Raw genomic sequence first — 22,498 nt, forward strand, 5'->3', positions numbered from 1 at the left:
GGAAGGGCTATCTGATAGAATTAATAAATAGAAAATATCTTTATGCAGATTAGCAAAACATCCACCATTAAAAACTGCTCAACTCCAAGCCAACAACCCTATATATCCTATAAGTGCTCTTGCATTGACTTGGAGTATGAAGGAATTTTAGGTGGAGAGGCTGTTGGTTTAAATCTTCACAACCTTTGGGTTAAAGCAAATTACTACGGAATAGATTAATTCAAGCTTGGAAAAGAGCATCTACCTTCTCTCTTATCCAACAGACATAATTTAAAATTTAATTAATTTACATTAGAAAAAGCAAAAGAGGGCTGGGAGTGTAGCTCAGAGATAGAGTGCTTACCTAGAATATACAAGGCTCTAGGTTCAATCCTCAGTGCCTGCATCTGCATCAGCATGCGAGCAGGCAAGCACAGGAGAGCTTGAGTTTGTGTGTACACACACACACACACACACACACACAGGCAAAAAGAAAAAGGTGAAATTAGTGATCATAGTTTATTCAGCAATATATCTAAAAATCCATTTAAATATTTAATCAATGTTCAAAAATCATCTCACATACTTTAACAAGTCTCTGAAATCTGTGATATTAGAATAAAATCCGTCTATTTACACTTGAGAATGAACAGTTTCACGTGCTCAAGGGCCACATGTGGATGGTGGACTTCACAGTTTGAGCACATGCCATTAGTGAAATCTAATCAGATTTCTAGGGGTGAAAAAAATAAACCTTCATAAACACAGAACAGAATTGTTTCTAAAAATCTAAGTTTCTTGGAATCTTGGAAGAATGGAGGTGATGAAGAAAGACTTCTGTTTACTTGCTACATTCTCCCTCCCTTGAGTGTTAATTCTCATGATTTCCCTGCCTTCTTGCCAAAACCCAATATAAAGTAAGTCAAATAAGTCTGCAAACCACTAACTTTTCTTATCAACTCTGACAGGTTCCTCCTCTCCCAAAATGGAACAAGAAGTAACATCCCTGTGGTGCTTTTATGTGAAGGCTACTATATTTTTTTATTCTTTAATTTTAGGTGCTCTTTCAATTGCTAGTATTCCAGCTTTTACTGTTTACTAGCTACATCTCTTATCACCATGGGATTTAAGTACTCACAAGGGAAGCTGCCTTGCAGTATTTCCAGTAACATATTATTTCTACAAATCTTATACTGAGGAGAAAGGAGAAGGAAAGCCAAAATGATAAAGTGGGCTACTATAAAGATTCCCCAAGGCTCAGTCAAAATAATGAGGTTTTTAAGCACCTTTTTAAAGAGATAATTTATTTATAGTAGTAAGGGTTTCAATAGATAAAACTATAGATAGCAATAAAAGTGAAAAGTAAACTGGGATTGATTTTCCCACAGCTAACCCATTTTAGAAATCTTTTAAGTGTTTTAAAAATTCATATTTGCATATTCACTATAAGTTTAATGACGACTTACAAAGATGTCAAAGCAAGGATTTTGACACAGACTGCCAAGTATTTCCCAATATTTGTTATTCTCTTCTTTTTTCTAGTTATTGAATCCCCCAAGTTAAGATGGGTGCTCAGAGGAAAAAAAAAAAAATCTCAGCCTTGTAGCCAAGTGTGGCCTAGGGATTAGCTCCTTCCCCAAAAGATGAATAAAGGGATGTTCAACTTCCATGCCACATCTTTATAAAGGAAGCTGCCTGCTGTCTTTTCTCTTTCTACCATCAGGAAGACTGGACACTTTATCTGATGCTGGTGAACCCTAGAGACACCTATCAACTGATAGAATAAGCAACCTGAGCTCCTGAATGACCATTGAATACATAGGCCATCAGCCCTGGATCTTCCACATACTTCTGACTATTACCTGAGAAAAATACCTTCCATCTTGTACAAGCCATTGTATTTGGGGTCACTTTCTTCTAGCACCTTGGCTTATTCCGTAGCATCATCATTGTCATTTGTACTACTGTGCTCAAAACTTCCTTCTTTAAAACACACACACACACACACACACACATTAAGCCTGCTTAATGTGGCCAACCTCCCAGAAAACATGATCCAGGTCACATGCACCTACTTCCAGAATAATTGGTCTTTCAGTGTAGCAACAGGAGAGTGAAACATAGGGACAAGCATCTTTTCAAATACTCCATGGAAGCTGCTGCTTACTTTTTAAAAAATATTTTTTGAGTTGTCAATGGACCTTTATTTTATTTATTTATTTACATATGGTGCTGAGAGTTGAACCCAGTGTCTCACACGTGCTAGGCAAGTGCTCTGCCACTGAGCCATAACCCCAGCCCAGCTGCTGCCTACTTTACCTATGTATAAAGTTGGCTCTAATTATTTGGGAGATTAATTCAGTTTACTACCTAGAAGAAACTTTGTAAAATGACCTAATAAAGTTTTATTGCCCAATCTCATATGTTTATTTATTCATGTGAAGGCAAACCTAATCAAATTAGCATGTCTTTTTATTAATTTTGATTTTTTATTTCACTCTTTTCAAATTATTTAATGGCCCTAATGTTTTTCTACTAACATTAACTGCATTAACTGAGTATACAGAATCCACCCTAGAGGAATGTGCAAATAAGATAAGGACCTTTCTGACTTTAACTGACCTTTCTGCAGAATGAGACACCATCGGCCACACCCTCCTTGAAACTTTCTCATCCTTTGCATTATTACTCTTTGCCATGGTTCTTTTCCATGGTTGCTTCCAAACTTTTTGCTTTTTAAATTTTTTTTTTATTTTTTGCACTGGGGATTGAACCCGTGACCCTTTACCACTGAGCTGAGTCCCCGGCCCTTTTAAAATTTTTTTGGAATTTTGAAGTAGGATCTCACTAAGTTGCTAAGGCTGGCTTTGAAATTGCAATCCTCCTGTCTCAACTTCACAAGTCCCTGGGATTATAGGCATGTACTACCACCAGCTCTGGTCTTCCCCCCCATCCAGTCATTTTCTTCTTCCTCTTAACTGTTGGACAGTCCCCAACTTTCTTTTTAAAAAAAAAAATATTTTTTTTTAGTTGTAGTAGTTGGACACAAGACCTTTATTTTATTTATTTATTTATTTTTATGTGGTGCTGAGGATTGAACCCAGTGCCTCACACATGCTAGGCAAGTGCTCTACTGCTAAGCCACAACCCTAGCCCCTATCATTCTCTTTCCACAATTATTTTTATCCGTTTTTGGGGAGTCACGGACATCATGGAGATTGTGGTAAAAGTCCAGGAAACTTCACTGGGGATTGGGGAGAAGAAGTCATGTTGAAAGTTTAGGATGACATGGACATCCTGAAGCAACTGTAGACCTCCTAAGGGTCCTTACCCCTCAGGTTAAGAGCCACTTTTATATGGGTGTAACTACCACCTATGTGGCATCAGAGAGGGTTTTTCCTACAGACTCTGTACCTTACAGCCAGGAATGGTAAATTATTCATTATAGAGTTAATAAATGCTTTTTATTATTTAAAAACTCATTTAAAGGCAATGTTCTATAAGTTAATTAAATGTTAAAGGCAATGCTCTATAACTTAATTAAATGTTATAAATAGGATAAATTGTATATTGCTTTCCAATTTGAGAGGAGTCTACTATCTATCTATTTATTTACTTATTTGGTACTGAGGATTAAACTCAGGGGCACTTGACCACTGAACCACATCCTTAGTCCTATTTCATATTTTATTTAGAGATAGGGTCTCACTGAGTTGCTTGGCACCTCACCTTTGCTGAGGCTGTCTTTGAGCTCACAATCCTCCTGCCTCACCCTCCCGAGCTGCTGGGTGAGAGCAGCACACTATTTAAATAAATTACAGACTTTTGCTTTAGTCAGTAAGGCAGCAGGGAAGGCACTAACTCATCTTGGAAGTCACTCATGAGGCCAGGTGTTGGCTGGTCAAATGCTGCCTCTGAGGTCAGACTGCATGGGTTTGAAATGTGGCTTTTCCATTTAATGACCAGGAAACTGAGAGCCACTTGGTACCTCATTTTCCTCTTCTGGAGAACGAGACTCATTATAGTACTTACCTCTAAGAATTGTTAAGAGGATAAAAAAAAATACATACACAAAGCACCCAGAATGATGTTAAGAACTCATTTAGAAACCAATCATCAAAATTTCATTATTCTAACAAAGTAAAAGGGTGAGGGTGGAGGATGAGGGTAGTGTTCATGTATTAGATTAGGAAATAATGGAATTTTCTTCCTTGGAAAATGTGATAAACACAACAATTCTCGCATTCTCCCAGCTCAAAACACTATCATCACTCTCAACCTGTCCATGACACCACAAAATACCTAGTGGATACTTTCAAGATGTAGGCAAGAGTTCAACATGTTTTATTATAAATTTTGACAAGGTTTCTGTATTCTACTAATCTACAGTGCTGAACATTTTAAAGATAGAATTATCTTTGCTCATATCTCTGTCTTCCAGGAATTCTACTTATTTATTCAATAAATATTTATTAAATACTTGATATACACTAAGTTTTGATTTCACAACAGCTAAAAGTTTCATTTTCACAACCATTTACAAAGAGTCTGCCTTAAAATAATCTCTTTATACAAAAATATATTTTTAAAATTTTTATAGTGGGTTTTGATCCTTTGAGATGAATAATAAATCTGTAAGAAACAATTTTATTAGAAAACATTTTCTACTTCTCAGGTCTTAAAAAAGATGCTTATTGTGAATGATTTATGATTTAAAATGAACTGGGTATAAATTTCACAGAAATAATGCTCTTTTTAGTATTCCCTACTTAAAACACTTATTTTCCCTCTCAGACCATGGTAACCAATTTTAACTTGTCCTCCGCTTGACACACATCCCTCCAAAAATAAAAAATAAAATAAAATAAAACCTTCCTGGAATTGAACCAAATTCTAAGGCACAAAACAAAAACAAAAACAACAAATTACTTTAATCAGAGAATTCCAGGTTGTCTAGCTGGCCTTATTATTGGTCTCTGTTCTCATCCTGCCCTTGCTGCCAATCACTGTTGAGGGACCACTGTTGGCAAGACCTCAGGCATCATCAGAGAAGGTAAGAAAATGTCAGTGGCTGTAGCTTAACTTTGGTGCAGAAGCTCCAAAAAATAGTAAATATCAGAGAATGACCCATGAAAAATAATGGAACAATAGTCACTAATTGGCGTAAGCAGAGTCAACCAGTGACGGGTTTATAGATGACAGAGGGCTGCCTCTACCTCACACAATAGCACTTTTTATTTCTAGCAGCCAGCTCACTGCTAAGCCTTAGGCCAGCATAATCTCTTCTAGAACCCTCTGATGAGAAAAGACCAGCATTTCTCAATCCACACACATGGACCCACAGCTTTCTTTATCATTTCAGGAAAAGGCATTCCTGTGGTCTGGAATTTTGACTTTGCCTGAAAAAGGAATGCTCTTCCAGTAAATGCTCTTTCAATGCATCCAAGAGATGTGCATCTCAGTTCCCACAATTGACTGGTAAATCTAATTCTACACCAAAGGTGTGATTTTCATATTATACTTTTTTAAATTAAATTGTTTATTTATTCTAATTTGTTATACATGATGGAAGAATGCAATTCATTTCATATTACACATATAGAGTACAATTTTTCAAGTCACTGTACACAAAGTATTTTCACACCATTCGTGTCTTCATATATGTACTTAGGGTAATGATGTCTAACTCATTCCACCATCATTCCTACCCCTTTGCCCCCTCCTTTCCCCTCCCTCCCCTTTGCCCTATCTAAAGTTTCTCCATTCCTCCCATGCCCCCCTCGATTGCCTTTTTGAGTCAGCATCCTCATATCAAAGAAAACATTCAGCCTTTGGTTTTTTGGAATTGGTTTGCTTCACTTAGCATTATATTCTCCAACTTCATCCATTTACCTGCAAATGCCATGATTTTATTCTCTTTTAATGTTGAGTGATGTTCCAGTGAGTACATATACCAAAGTTTCCCTATCCATTCATCTACTGAAGGGTATCTTGGTTGGTTCCATAATTTAGCAGCATAATTTGTGAATTGTGCTGTTCTAAACATTGATGTGGCTGTGACCCTGTAGTATGCTGTTTTTAAGTCCTTTGGGTATAAACCGAGGAGTGGCATAGCTGGGTAATAGGGGTTCCATTCCAAGTTTTCCAAGGAATCGCCATACTGCTTTCCAGCTTGGCTCAGCAGTGTATGAGTGTGCCTTTTCCCCCACATCCTTGCCAACACTTATTGTTGTTTGTATTCTTGATAGCTGCCATGCTGACTGGAGTGAGATGAAACCTTAAGAGTAGTGTTGATTTGCATTTCTCTAATTGCTAGAGATGCTGAACATTTTTTGTATGTTTGTTGATTGGTTGTATATCCTCTTCTGAGAAGTGTCTATTCAGTTCCTTGGCCCATTTATTGATTGGGTTATTCATTGTTTGGTAGTTTTTTTTGGTGTTAAGGTTTTGGAGTGCTTTATATATCCTAGAGATTAGTGTTCTATCTCATGTGCTTGTGGTAAAGATTTGCTCCCATTCCGTAGACTCTCTATTCACCTCACAGATTGTTTCTTTTGCTGAGAAGAAGCTTTTTAGTTTGAATCCATCCCATTTATTGATTCTTGGTTTTAATTCTTGCTCTATAGGAGTCTTATTAAGAAAGTTGGGGCCTAATCCAACATGATGGAGATTTGAGCCTACTTTTTCTCCCATTAGGCGCAAGGTCTCTGGTTTAATTCGTAGGTCCTTGATCCACTTTGAGTTTTGTGAGTGGTGAGAGAGAGAGAGAGGTTTAATTTCATTTTGTTACATGTGTATTTCCAGTTTTCCCAAAACCATTTGTTGAAGAGGCTATCTTTTCTCTGATGTATGTTTTTGGTGCCATTGTCTAATATAAGATAACTTTAGCTATGTGGGTTAGACTCTGTGTCCTCTATTCTGTACCACTGGTCTACAGGTCTATTTTGGTTCCATCATATTATACTTAATGTGGTAGAATTTGGGTTCAAAAGTCCCCCTACCTTATTGTTCTGGGGTAAGTATAAAAGGAAATAGCATCAAATTTAGTTAAAATGCATATTCTTGGGCAAACGAGATTGAAAATACAGCTTAATTTCAATATTAGATTTCAAATCATGTCTGAGAAATAGAAAAAGGCCTGGGGACATCTTTGGGGTAGCAAGTCATCTGAATTCTTCATTCTCTCTCTTGGAATTTGGATAAGTCAGACAGTTATTCAGGGAGTCAGTCCACAACATTCACTGACTACTTTTTTCATGAAGTACTCCTTCTAGGGCCTCCAGTCCCAAGCTGTGAAAATAGAATAAGCACTGTCTTGAGTTCATGATTGCAAGACTGGGTTCTCAAGAAGAGAAGTGTTTTGGAAATTCCACACACTCACAAACAATGGGAAAAGCGATGTGAAGAATTACAAAACCACCACTCCCAAATTCCATGCTAGAATTTTAAGAGTAATTGGATCTGTAATATTAAAGAATTCATTTAGGGGCAACTGCTGCTGTGTAACCCGTCTCACGCAGCTGGTCTAAGCCTCCCAGACTCTTTCTGAGCCATAATGTTAAAATGGGAGCCTCTCTCTTATGTTTGTGAATCCATATGGTTCTATCTAAGCTCCTACTCTTCCTAACAGCTGACAGAACAAAGATATTTACATAAGTTACAAGGCTGTTCAAACAAACTCTTAGCTGGTTAAAGGGCACTTTATAAATGACCCTTATTCTTTCTTTCTTCTACTTAATATTCTTTTTTTTTTTTTTTCTGTACTAGGTATTGAACCTAGGGGCACTTTATCACTGAATCTTATCCCCAGTCCTTTCTATTTTTTATTTTGAGACAGGGTCTTGCTAAATTACTTAGGGGCTTGCTAAGTTGCTGAGGCTGACCTCAGACTTGTGAGATCAGCCTCAGCCTCTCGAGCCACTAGGATTACAGACCTATGCCACCTCACCCAGCAATTTCTTATTATTTCTAATGGGCTTTACCCATCTATGGATTATGCTGATCCATAAAGTCCTTATCTTTTATTCTCCTTAAGGGCTTTTCACCAGTGTTTTCTCCCGTGTAAAACACCAAACTCTCTCAATTAATTCCTATATCCTTTTAATCAGTAGTATATTGAGCTTATAAATTTTTCCTAGGGTCCAAAACTGATAATTAAGAATTCCTATTATTTTCATTAAGGTGTTAAAATGGGTTCTCCTTTTTAATTATTATAAGTATTATCTCCTTTTCTTTCTTTGTTTTTTGGTGCTAGGGACTGAACCCAGGACCTCACTCATGCTAGGCAGGCCCTCTACCACTAAGCTGCACTTGCAGCCATAAATGGGTTCTCTTTTGAAATGCATTTGTAAATAAATATCTGTTTCACTTCCATGGGGGATCTGCCTTAGATTATGATACATTTCAATACTTTTTAGGCAACATCAGCTTCTCTACTTAGAGGTTTTCAGGTCAGTGAAAAATGGACTCAACCATTAGCTAAAAAATAAATTTTAGTAAAGAAGAAAAAGATGCTTATTATTTAGCAAGTCAACAAAAAATATGTTCTGGCTTCTCAATGATGACACTTAAAAATGCAGTGTTAGCTTCAAACAAACAAAAATGCAGACAATGTTAAATACTAAAAGCCAGTATCTCTCTTTCTTCAGTATGCTGCTTCTTAATGACAGTTAATAGTCAAGTTGGACTTCTTATGAAGGCTTGAACAGCAGGAAGGTAAAGAAAACTGAGTCACTGACAATATTCCACTCTAACTGACTTGATTATATTTCCATTAACTCAAAGCCGTTGACTGTTTTTCAATGTTCTTTGTTCTTAGTTTTCAAATACTGGATGATTGGTGTTGACCTTTAATGTGTCATGTTCTCTATCACACAGCCAAGATCAACTCATAGGTATTTATTGATTTAGCTAACTTCATCATTAAGTTTGCCAGAGAGGATCCAGGATTTAACCAATGCAGGATTGCAGGTTCATAAAAAGATAAAATTAAACACTGTTTAGAAATGACCTCATGTGATTTACAGCATTCACGTATGTACCTAAAAACCATATTTTTTCATTTTGTAGGTGAGAAAACTGAAGTGATAAGAAAACAAAAATGCTCAACATTTTAGTAGGAAACGCACAGGTTGGAGTTTTGGTACTAAATAAACAAGTCATTACCCTTCCAGTGGTCACAATCTAATGAACATGATAGACTGTAAGATATGAAATAATAAAGGCACAGACTACAATGGAGGAACAAGACAGAGGGTGACTTGTACTGACTGGAAGGTTAATAATGGTTTTGTGGGCTGGAGTTATGGCTCAGTGGTAAAGCGCTTACCTAGCATGTGTGAGGCACTAGGTTTGATCCCCCGCACCATGTAAAAAAAATAAACAAATAAAATAAAAGTCTTGTGTCCATCTACAACTAAAAAAATATTTTTAAAAAATGATGGTTTTTGTGAAGATGGAGTCTGATCCAAGCCTTAATGGGGGTTGTGGGTATTCTACAAAGATGGTGGGGTAGAAGAGGGGACAGTAAGAGCAAAGGCACAGAAAGGATGTAAGATCCTTGCATAAGTTTAGAGGACAGGGCAGGAGAGAAGGGAGAGAGTGTGCAGAGCATTTGCAGATGTCCTTGAATGCCAACTTGGTAGCAGTGTTAAAAAGAACAAGATGGTAGAGAAATCACAAGGAAGCCATTGCAATGGTTCAGGAAAGAGGTAATGAACACTCAAACTAAGCAGAAGTAGGAGTAGGAAGGCAATAATTAGAAAGATACCAGAGGTAGAATCTATGTAATCTGGCAACGGACTGGACACCAACTATAAGGGAGGAGGATGAGGTGAAGATGATTCTATTTTTTTTTCTTTAATTTTTATTGTTGGTTGTTCAAAACATTACATAGTTCTTGACAAATCATATTTCACACTTTGATTCAAGTGGGCTATGAACTCCCATTTTTACCCTGTATACAGATTGCAGCATCACATCGGTTACACATCCACTGTTTTACATATTGCTATACTAGTGTCTGTTGTATTCTGCTGCCTTTCCTATCCTCTACTATCCCCCATCCCCTGCCCTCCCATCTTCTCTCTCTACCCCATCTACTGTAATTCATTTCTCCCCCTTGTTTTTTTCCCCTTTCCCCTCACTTCCTCTTGTATGTAATTTTGTATAACCATGAGGGTCTCCTTCCATTTCCATGCAATTTTCCTTCTCTTTCCTTTTCCCTCCCACCTCTTACCCCTGTTTAATGTTAATCTTCTTCTCATGCTCTTCCTCCCAACTCTGTTCTTAGTTACTCTCCTTATATCAAAGAAGACATTTGGCATTTGTTTTTTAGGGATTGGCTAGCTTCACTTAGCATAATCTGTTCTAATGCCATCCATTTCCCTGCAAATTCTATGATTTTGTCATTTTTTAATGCAGAGTAATACTCCATTGTGTATAACTGCGACATTTTTTTTATCCATTCATCTATTGAAGGGCATCTAGGTTGGTTCCACAGTCTTGCTATTGTGAATTGTGCTGCTATGAACATCGATGTAGCAGTGTCCCTGTAGCATGCTCTTTTTAGGTCTTTAGGGAATAGACCGAGAAGGGGAATAGCTGGGTCAAATGGTGGTTCCATTCCCAGCTTTCCAAGAAATCTCCATACTGCTTGTGAAGGTGATTCTAAATACATTCATTTTACATTTGAGCTACTCTTGGGCCAGGCATAGGAAATTTCTATTAGGGAGGATGGGTATAATGATCAGGGCATATACTGATCTAGAAATCAACCAAGAAATAGAGTTGGCTCCATATAAGAAATCACCAAGGAATAATTAGAAAATGAAGAGAAAAAGGACAGAAAGAAACCTGTATTTGAAGAGGAGGAGGAGGAGGAGGAGGAGGAGGAGGAGGAGGAGGAGGAGGAGGAGGAGTTGTTGGAGGAGAGATGGGGAGTGAAGGAAGGGGCGTCACTAATGGAGCCTGAATGGTTAATCAAAGAGGTAAGTGGTAAGGTTATACAAGCCAAGGAATTATCCAGAGAGCTGAACTCCGCTGAGGGGACAAATAAGCAATTTACTGTGGTCACAGAAGTCACATCCACGCTCCTCCACTTTGCACTTACTGAAATACCACAAAAGAAAAAGCAATGTGCTTTTTCAAGAGGAACCTACAGCTCATTTTATCTTACACCTAACTTTTTTGATAACTAGTCCTTATGCACCCTTCTTCGTCTTTGTGATTCTGCCCAGTGCTAAATGCAACGACTTCTGAATCAGAGGCTGGCTGCAATGCAATCCAGCAGTGTCAGGAGGATTGGTTTACTAATTCCTCTAAGCCTCGTTTCCTCGTGTGCAAATGATGGAGGGCTGGTGGTGGGTACTTACCTATTAGAGTCAAGAAGAGTATATAAAATAATGTAAGTAACACTTGAGTACAATGCTGTCAAAGGCTTAACTCATTTGCTGTTTTCGTGTTTTGTAATCTCCCTGAAGGCAGAGGACGGTTCCAACACTACTTCCTAAGCACCGACCTAGGTATGGTACGCCTCATCTTGTCCGCCCTCAGGGAAACATCCCGCGTAGGAAGAGGGATCAACAGCTGACGGGACCCTGCAGCCCACCGAAGGAGGATGCCGCGGGGCGCTGGGGAGAGCGGGGCATACGGAGCCGTTTGCGCCCCGCGAAGACTACACATCCCAGGGTGCAGCGCGCCAGCCAGGGACGCAATTTACGGAGGAGGCGCGAGCTGGGATATGGGGGTGCGGGGCTCCACAGCGCACGCTGGGACTGGAAGTCCCCAGGTGGCGACTTGGAGGGTCGGAGGAGGGTCGCAGCGGCGGATCCCTCCCCCGTCCCGCCTTTCGTCCACGTCTCACTTCTCAGGGCCAATGCGCTCGCCCGGCGCCGGCGCTGGCCCTCTCCAAGGCGGTCTCCATTGGTCCTGAGGCTCAACGCCGCGGCCCTACCCGGAAGTAGCGTTGGGGGAGGCGGTTTCCTAGACTACGACACCGGAAAGCTGGGGGAGGCGCTCCCTGCTGCTGAGGGCGGAGGGCGGTGGCAGCGCTGGCGCTGGGGACCGGCTCGGTGGCTTCAGCAAACAGTTTGGCGCCGGCGGCTGCCCGCCTCACTCCACGTCCCGCCCGCGGCACGGCTTGCAGCTCCCTCGCCACCGGCTTCTGGCGATGTGTCCCACGGACCGGGCATAGCAGCTGCGCGTGCGCGGAACCGCGGGGCCATGAGCGAAGCCGGCGGCGGCCGGGGCTCTGGGTCTCCGGTCCCCCAGCGAGCGCCATGGAGCCTGGTGGCGGCGACGGCCGCGCTCTGCCTGGTGTCGGCCACGTCCGTGGGGACGGCGGTGGCCGCGCCCATGAGTAGGGAGGAGAAACAGAAGCTTGGGTAAGGGTGCTTGGCAGCCTGGGGTGGGTTTCCTGGTGAGGCTGACCACAGGCGAGGTGCCTGTCATTGACACCCGGGCGCGCAGTGGCCTCTCCTGTCGCGAGTGGAACAGCTGCTGCCGCGCGAGGACCTCGGAGGGGTGGACAGGGGTCCGGGAAGATGGGAACCGCTGCCCGCGACGTGACCTCGAGAGGCTGTCGAGGTGTCGCCCGGGCTGTCGGTGACATGTGCGGGCTTCTTGAGTCCAGCCGTGGTGTGTCAACACAGCTGCCATGTCAGTGACCCGTGAGGGGGCTACAGCCCATGTAGCCGCGTGCAAGAGTCCTGCGGTTGCCTGCCCACAGAGGCGTGGTTAGATTTCTCGCCCAGATGAACTCCCAGCTGGAAAATGTTGCTGATCTCGCATTAGTTAAGGCTTACACCTGTTAGGGAAAAGGGACGTTCATTGGAACTTTACAGATTTTACTATTTCCTTGCAGTGTTTTCCTGACTGCGGTTTTCATAGTAGACTGTTTGATAGTATTAATCAAAAGTCCTAAATAAGTGTACCTACTCACTGTACCCAGAGTCGTTTTATCAGCTTGAAAGTGTCATAAAACTATCAGTTGGATTTTCAGCATTTAATTTAGGCTCAGTAATGCTAATTGGCACGAGATTCCACATAAGCATAAGAAAAAAGCCGAGAACCAATAGAAAATGGGCGAAAGTATGAACAGTTAAGTCAGAGAAGAGGGACTGCAAGTGGTCAATAAACATGAAAAGTTATTTATTCAACCACATAAATGTAAGAGATGCAGATTAAAACAAGACAGCTGCTTTTGCCTAACAGATTAGTAAATACAAAACACAAGGATACTGTACTGTCTAATTACGACTTGGGGAAAAAACTTAATGGGAGTGTAAATGTGACTTACAGACTGTATCGCCTAAAATTAAAATTGTGCATACTGTTTGATTCATCAGTCCTACCCCTGGGATTCCGTCTTGGAGAAACAAAAGCACTGAGATAGATGTACATTATAAGAGAACTGTTCCTTGGAGGGAAATGCTTGAATATGTTGCATGTATTATGGAGTAGTATTCATGCATTAGGAAGAAGGAGGTGCGTCCTTAGAAGGCTGTTCAGGATGTATTCCAGCACACACACACACACACACACACACATACATGCACACATGCACAAGCAAGTTGTGGAATAATCTATATATAGTACTATACCATATTTTTAAAAGAAAAAATATTGTCTAATAAGATTTGAAAAAATGAAAAGATAATTATTTCATAGCGTTAGGATGAAAGGGAGGTGGAACCATCAGGTTTTAATTTATGTACTTCTTTATTTAAATGATTGCAAGAATCTATTTTAAATAAAATACCAATAAAGATCACAATGGAAAAAAGATAAAAGTATTAACTATCAAAACAAAATTACCCAGTAAACTAATTAGTGTCTTAAATTTTCTCAGTGAATTTAATGTATCATTGACAACTTTTAATGAATACCCCATTTTGTTAGTACTTGTGTTATCTCTGTAATACTATTATTTCATGAGTTGAATGGGATTTTCATTTTGTTAAGTGAAGAAACTGAGATTTAAGGTTAACTTGTTAAGAGTTGTGAAGCTAGTAATTGGTGGAACCAGTTTTCAAACCAAGGTCTGTCTGATCCCAGATCCCATCCATTTGGCACTTTCTTAAAACTTAGACATATGAAGTTGATTAAGGACCATAGGTATTTTATTTGACATTGTTCTTTCTCCTTAAAAAAGTTAATTGAAAGGGTCATTGGATAACTCATTTTTTTTTATTAGAATTAATTTTCAGCTGGAAAAATCCAACCAAATGGGCTTGAGATTTCAGCTCAAAATTTGAGATCATTTGCAAAAGTGAATTACAGTTATTTAGGCTTCTTAATTTAGATTGTCCTAGAGTAAGAGTAGAATAAGACTAGAGCTACAAACCACAAATATATGATGACTTTCCCCTTTGGAAACTTTCAGAATGTGAACTCTGATTTATTAGATTTACCTGTGTGATTTTTTTAAAAAAGTCCAAATAAGATTTATAATAAAAAGACAAAGAGCTACCCTTTTCCCTGCACCCCAAACCAAACAGAAAATAAAAAACTGGGATTATTATGAATAGTAAGCAGTTGCTTGTACTTTGTGGATTATTTACCTGATCATAGTCTTATCTTTCATGGAATACATTGTTCTTTAATTTTGTTTCCAAATGTTAGGGCAGCTTTTGCTAATGCTATTTTTTTTGTTTAAAAATGACTCTAAAACAATTCAATTACCATAGGTGTTGGCAGGCAATGTAACTTTAAAAATTATCTAAAATGAAAAAGACATGATTTTTAAACTGGAGATATGCTTTTCAATATATTTTTATTCAGCTGTTGAACAGATGTAAAATCTTATAGGAACAATTTTTCTGTTTAATATAGCAATTATTTTGTATTTAAATATTATTTTGTGTTTAAATATGTCTTTCTTAGGACTTGTGAGTAAGTCAGAGAGCAGCTAGATATTAAATATGTCCACTTTGAAGTATGTGTTGTGAAATTTGCTGATCACAAGAGATGCGTAAATGAAAGGATTGGAAAAATAGTGTGTCTTGCTTGTAAGCAATCATAATTTACTCATAATTTTGAAAATTCAGTGCTAGCAAAGTTGGGTTAGCAAGTTAAAGCTTGTCATTTGGAACACTCCTTCCTAGGCACTACCATTTCTAGTTATAGCAATTTCTACTTCTTGGTTTTAATCATTTAAAAAAAATATTTTAGTTATAGACGGACACAATACCTTTATTGTTTATTTTTTATGTGGTGCTAAGGATCAAACCCAGTGCTAGGCAAGTGCTCTACCACTGAGCCACAACCCAGCCCCCATATTCTATTAAACCTATACAAATTCATAAAGAATGAATGTTTTAACCAAGTGAATACAATATTTCTAATGATGAGGTGTTGTTTTCCTTCTGTTACTGGGGATCCAGGACCTTGTGTGTGTTAGGCAAGCACTTTACCACTCAGCTACATCCTCAGACAGGATCTTGCTAAGTTGACCAACTGTTCTTGAACTTTGAATCCTCCCTCCCGTCTCAACCTCCTTAGTAGTCAGGGATTATAGGCCTGCACCTGGGTTTACTGATTGGGTGTTTTAAAATTATTATTATTCATTTAAAAAAATGTTTTCAGGGCTTATTCATATCACAAGTTTGAGTGTACCTGATTTTGCTGGTCTTTATAGACAGGGTCCAGAAATTAGGTCTTTTCTGTCTCCTAGGTTGTTTATTATCAGTATTTCATCATCCACAATTGCAATGACAAAAATAACAGTTGTATTATAATAGGAGGCAAAATAAAAATACTATCTATTTCTTTATACTTTTTCAGTTCTTGCTACTAGTAATTGGAATTTGGGGAAGAGTTAATAATAGATTGTTTAGCTATTGTCCTTTGTTAATTTTTGAGAGCTCTGACCTTGTCCTGGCCACAACATATACTCTTGTGGTTTTTCTAATAGCATTCAAGCCCCTGAATGTTGAGACACTGATTCCTTTTCCCCAACCTTATAAGTGGTTCTTTTGTTTTTGTTTTCTGTTATTGTTGTTGTTGTTATTATTTTGCACTACTGGGAATGTGCCTTACCACTGAGCTACATCCCCAGTGCTTTTTGTTTTTTGGGACAGAATCTGACTTAGTTGCCCAGAATGGCTTTGAATTTGCAGTCCTCCTGCCTCAGCCTCCCAAGTTGCTGGGATTACAGGCGTGTGCCACTACGTCTGGTTCATAGGTTTTGGTTTAGTAAATCTAGTGTGGGGATCTGAAATCCTTTTTAAATAGCCACCTTGAAGGTCTTGAGTGATGTTAGCTACAGCATATTAATGTTTTTGAGCCTTAGGTTTCTCACTTTACAGGTGAATACTATTTTTATAGGGTTTTTTGTTTGTTTGTTTGTTTAAAGGGAACAGAGTACATCATAAAATATCTTTTGGAAATGTGACAAACCATAAATATATTCTTAAATTAGACATTACTGCTTTTATTCATTTTATTTGGAAAGACATTGGCTTAATTAAATATTATTTCATATCACTATTCACACACACCCATCCCTCGCTTTTGGTAGGACACATAGGATGAATGATGAATGGTACCAATAATTATTTCTTTTGGAGCTCTCCAGCCGTATTCCCCCTTCAAGACACATATTAAATAATTATGTTAAGAGGTATAGTAATTGGTTTTCATCATCAGATTTCCTTCCCTCTTTCATCAAGATTCCTTCCCTCTGTTCATGGCACACATCATTTGCAGGTTTTTTTTTTTTTTTTTTTAAAAGGAAAAATTATAAGATGAACTTTTTGTCAATTACCAGGAGTAAAGTTTGACCCAGCTCTTTGCAGTGAGTTTATGAAAATTTATTTACTAACTGGTATATTTCCTGACTCTCTATGTCCCCGTCTAACTAAATATTTCTTTTGCTTTTTGTTTGTATACTTAGGGAGAATTAACTTTTTGTAACATGATAAATATAATGTATTTAACTTTTCTCCATTTCTGTGTTTTTTGAAATTAGGAATCAAGTACTGGAAATGTTTGATCATGCTTATGGTAACTATATGGTAAGTAGAAAGCTAATTTTTTCATTTATATAAGCTGATTATTATAAAGCACCATAACTGGGAATTTTGAAACCCACATTACTAGCACATTTTTTAAAGAAAGCTTTTATTGTGTGCATGTGAGCAAATATGTAATAGTGAGTTCCATCTTTATGTACAATTATAAAGCACCAATTAACAAAATATGGAAAAAATTTTTAAAAGATTTTAAAAACATCTGGGCAAGCATAAGCAACAGAGTGTGGTAGTTCTAAGTGAATGGATAGATATATCAAATAGGTAAGAATAAATTGAAAATCGCTCATTAAACTTTGTATTTAAAGTTTCCTTGGAGCTGGGCTCTGTGGAGCAAGCCTGTAATCTCAGTGCCTTGGGAGCCTAAGGCAGGCGGATCGAGAGTTCAAAGCCAACCTCAGCAACTTAGCAAGGCCCTAAGCAACTCAGTGAGACCCTATCTCTAAATAAATATATATTAAAACGGGGGGTGGGGGGAGGTACTCAGGATGTGGCTCAGTGGTTAAGCACCTTTGGGTTCAATCCCTGGTACTAAAAAAATTAAATAAAGCGTCCTTGGGCATTTTCAACAATGCTCATTGAGTGTTTTATATAACTAGATATTAGGGATGAAAACATGAAAACGAAGTTAGCCGTGACTTTAAAGGAAATTCTTAATTTAAAAAACTTTTATTACTTTATATAATCTTTGAAGAAAACCATTAAAAGAGACGAATTGTATCACCTAGCTTCCATTCAAATTATATCCTTGTGAACTCTGAATTGAATACATTTTGCTTTCTGCTATACTAATCTATACTGTTTTAAAACTCCTTTAAAATGAAATATGGTTTCAGTTTTACAAGGTGAAAATTCTTGACATCTATTACACAATCTGTAGGGCAGATTTTAGAGTTTGAAAGAAAGTTTTGCATATAAATTTGTATAATTTTAAGTGTTCAATCAAATTATCTTGAGAATTACTTTTCTTTTTTCTTTTTTTGCAGAGCTAGGGATCAAACCCAGGGCCTCTGGCATCCTAGGGAAGTAGCTTTACCACTGAGCTACATCCCTAGCCCAAGAATTACTTTTTATAACCTTGTTTTCACATTTAAAAAATATGTCCTAGGCGTGGTGGTACATGCCTATAGTCCTAGCGGCTTGGGAGGCTGAGGCAGGAAGATCGAGAGGTCAAAGCCAACACAGCATGGGCCTAAGCAATTTAGTGAGACCCTGTCTCCAAAAATAAAAAAGCAGACTGGGGATGTGGCTCATTGTTTGAGGGCCCCTGTATGGATTCAATCCCTGGTACCAAAAATGAAATAAAAATGTTAGCAGATTTTCTTTTATGATTATAGTCTTTAAAATGTAGTTGGCAAAAGTTTGGCAGGAAGCTAAGTAGAATTTTGTTTTCAATATTTTTCAAGAGGTATAGTTCTTTGAATCCATTTTCATTATATATCAACCAAATATCTTCATACGATAACATCATTATCGTTGATGAACATCTGAGTATATGTACTTTGTTTTTGTCTTTTTAAAACATGTTTTACATTTGATAATCCTTGTTCTCTCTTATATTGCTCATTTAGTAAGAGGACATTTTGACTTCTTAATATTTTAGAATATGATAGTAATTAAGTTTTTGGATCTACATTGAAAACAAGAGTTTTAAGTTTATTTTTAGACTTCAGCCATTCCCTTAATATTTTTTTGAAAATTATTTATACCTGCTTAATTCAGTTTGGATAAAGCATAGTTTAACAAATCTAGGCTAATGATTTTGAGAGGGGCAGGTAGATTCATGCTCTACTCCCCAAATCATAGTCATCTCATAAATGTAGACTTTTGGTTAGAAAGTCGAAAAAAGTATTTAACTAGATAAATTTACTACTTCTTACTAGGAATAGGAGCTTCTCTTTATAAAGCTTGATACCTTTAATATCTTGTGTCTCTTAAACAACAGAAAGTTATACCAATACATTTTTTTTCTCACCATAGAGTATACTTAAATAATGAGTTTGTGACAAAGCAGGTACTGAGGGCAGCCTTCAGCTAACTTTTTGGCCGAGTTCCTTTTGTAATCTAACCAGGTTAACTTTTTGCTACAACTACTTATGAGATTTAAGCTAGAGAGATTTCAACTCCAAAGACTGGGAATTTCTGAAAGCAGCCTCTTGCATATTTCCAGTGGGCCATACTCACTGCAATTCATTTTTAAATGTTCAAATATTTTACAATCTGCATGACTCTTGCATTGTCCTCATGTTAGGCTCAATCTGTATGAGGTATGTAACCCAAGATTTAGTCTAGAGTTTATCCTTCCCCTTTTCAAGTTCTCAACTGATATGACACAGTTCTAAAATATTAAAGAGAATCCAGGTACCTTTTAATTGTTATTTGAAGTTACTTGAAACGTTTTTCTAGTTTCTACATTCAGAAACACTGTTAGCTTGTTACCACGCAAAAATGTATTAGTTTTAGGGTTAGATGGTTTTGAGTTCAACTTCTGAGTCTGCTCTTCACTAGTTTAGACCCTAAACCGATCATTTAACCCCTTGGAGCCATGTCTTAGTGATGTAAAATGGAGGTGATTACAAAGTACTATTGTAAACAATAAGATTTTTTAAGAACAGAGACTCTTTTTCTTTATTTTTAATTTTTTATTTTCTATGCATTGAATGTGGAATATAAGTGCTTATTATTTTTTTTAAAAGTGAATTATTGGTAAAGATAAAATCAAGTAATGTTCATTTTTTGTATTTGAGTATTACACTCCATATTTGCCTTTTGCAAAGAAATAATAACTTTCTTCAAAATATGAGTTTATGGCCAGGCGAGGTGGTGTACACCTGTAACCCTGGTGGCTCAGGACGAAGAGGCAGGAAGATTGCAAGTTTGAGGCTAGCCTCAGCAACTTATCAAGGAAGCCCTATGCAACTTAGTGAGACCCTGTCTCAAAATAAAAAAAATATAAAGGACTGGGGATGTGATGTGGCTCAGTGGTATAGCACCCCTGGGTTAAATATCCAGTACCAAATCAATAAATAAAAATACAAATTTATGAGGTTGGGGATGTGGCTTAGTGATGGAGCATTTGCCTGGCATACTTGAAGCCCTGGGTTCTATCCCCAGTAATTAACACACACACATACTCTCTCCCCCTCTCCCCCTCTCCCCCTCTCCCCCTCTCTTCCTCTCTTCCTCCAGCCCCCCTCCCTCTCTCCCTCTCTCCCTCTCTCCCTCTTTCTTGGGTTCCATTCTCATTACCCCCCCCCACACACACATACACACACTCATGTTTATGGTGAATTTGGGGTTCTTAAATCTCCTTACTTTGTAATTGTCAGTTGCTTACTCTGCTAAAGTGTAAAATATCTGGTGCATGGTGGGCTTTTAATAAATATTGATAGCTTTTCCTCATTTCATAGTTTTTCTTATATTCTCTGGCCTAGTCTGTAGTTAACAGTTCCTTTAGCCTTCTTAGTTCCCAGGAAAACAATGGTATTTTCCAAAGACAGGCAACATAATGTAATTAAGAGCAAAAGCTCTGGACTTGGAACAGGATACCCTGAGATGGCTCTGCCACCTACCAGCTGGGTTACAATGGGAAAGTTACCTAATCTCCCAGAGCCTGTTTCCTCATCTCTGTGAAATAGAGACAATGGTTTGCAAGCCTTACAGTGATAGGAAGTGCTATGCAAGAATTGACTACTATTCCTCACAACTGCTACTGATAATAGCTCTATGTAAGAATTTACTACCTATTCTACTAACAACTGCTAATAATAACTACTACTATTATTATTATGTATCCTCTGCCTGAGATTGATATTGCCCTCTAAAATTCATTTAAGCTTTAATTCTGAGCTTTTTCTTCAGATTGTACAGAGAAGTTCCTTAAAACACATATATTCTTTCCTGTTCTGGGCATGTGCCCTTTGAGTTTACTTTTTATTTCTGGTCATGAAATAAAAGGTTTTCTTCAGTTTATTTCTTAATAAAAATGTCCTGCCAGCTCTTGGTAGATTATTATATCTCTGCTATCCCTGGAGTTACATTCAGGAATTTTCTGATCTCATCAATTATTGGCATAATCATTAATATTGTAATGATTGACAGATCTCTAACCCTAATCAGAATTCAGTTTATCCACAGTGAGTTGCACAGATGGCTTTCTCTTTTCCCAAAATAACATGAAATTTAACATTTATTTTGGCAAATTTTGTGTAACCTTACTTAACCCCAGACTATAGTCACTTTAGGGCTCCTAGTAGCATATTTTTGAATCTTTATGCTAAGTTCAGTTCACAGATTAATGTAGATGACAAAATGACATGTATTTGGAACACACAAATGTAGAACCTTTTTGGATCTTAACTCTAACATGGTATTTATTTCCCAGTGTTTTTCCTGACTACTATAGAAACTCTCTTAAGCAATAACTGCACTTGGTAGAGCACTAAGTATTACAAGTAGACTTGGAATGAATTGGTAAGCACAGTGTCCATTAACTAGTAAAATCATAGCTAATGCTATAACCACTTTTAAGTTTGATTTCGTAAAAGAAATAGTTGATTAATGTTTATTGTTGAACCAGAGAAACTGTTTTTAACTATACAGTTAACTTAATGCCAGTTCTGTGGCATTAAGTTCATAAGTTAACTTAATGCCAGTTCTGTGGCATTAAGTTCATTCACATTGTTGTACATTCACCTGGAATTTTTTTCATCTTCTCCATCTGAGACTGTACCTGATGTTTCTTTTTAATAGTTTGTTCATTAAAAAGAATAATCTGGCCAGGCATGGTGGTACACACCTATAATCTCAGTAACTCAGGAGGCTGAGGCAAGAAGATAGCAAGTTTGAGACCAGCTTCATCAATTTAGTGAGGCCCTAAGCAACTTAGCAAGACCCTGTCTCAAAATGAAAAATAAAAAGGGCTGGTGACATTGCTCAGTGATTAAATGTACCTGGATTCAATCCACAGTGCAAATAAAAAAAAATCTGTAAACAAAGTATTTTAGAGGATATAAATTTATATTTATCTCTTTGTATAAACCATTGTGGGATTATCATGTATTAGTCATTGTTCCTTGACCTCTACTTTTGGAGCATCCTAAAACCTCACCAAACCTATACAAGAATGCTGTCATATTAACTCATAATGTTTTTTAATTATACTCTGGTACCCCAAATAGAGTTTTAATTCAGGAGAACTAGATCTGTTTAATTAATATAATTTAGGTATGATTTATGAGCAGTAAAGTTCCAATTTTAAGTGCCCAATTCTTAGTTTGACATTTGTATGTAATTATTTAATTACCACCATAATCATGATATAAAACATTTCTATCATCCCCCCAAATTTTCTTTGTGCTCCTCTGCAGTAAATTCCTTTCCCTCACTTCTGACCCTTCCAAATGTTGCTTCATTTTTTTTTGTCACAGTAGTTTTCCATTTTCTAGGATTTCACGTTGTCATACAGTATATAGTCTTTTGATACAGGT

General features: G+C 37.8%; 1 protein-coding gene across 2 annotated transcripts in view; it reads left to right on the forward strand.

The window, feature by feature from the left end:
- Positions 1–12,014: 12,014 nt before the first annotated feature.
- The window catches only part of Edem3 (ER degradation enhancing alpha-mannosidase like protein 3), a 79,259-nt gene continuing 68,775 nt past the window's right edge, over positions 12,015–22,498 (forward strand). For both annotated transcript variants that reach the window (XM_071600228.1, XM_027935036.2), the window contains exons 1-2: positions 12,015–12,362; positions 16,949–16,994. In XM_071600228.1, the coding sequence (XP_071456329.1) occupies positions 12,202–12,362; positions 16,949–16,994 (207 nt within the window). In that variant the 5' untranslated portion in view covers positions 12,015–12,201. The remainder of the gene's footprint in view (positions 12,363–16,948; positions 16,995–22,498) is intronic.

This window comes from Marmota flaviventris, chromosome 12 (genome assembly GCF_047511675.1).
Source record: "Marmota flaviventris isolate mMarFla1 chromosome 12, mMarFla1.hap1, whole genome shotgun sequence".
Lineage (NCBI taxonomy): Eukaryota > Metazoa > Chordata > Mammalia > Rodentia > Sciuridae > Marmota > Marmota flaviventris.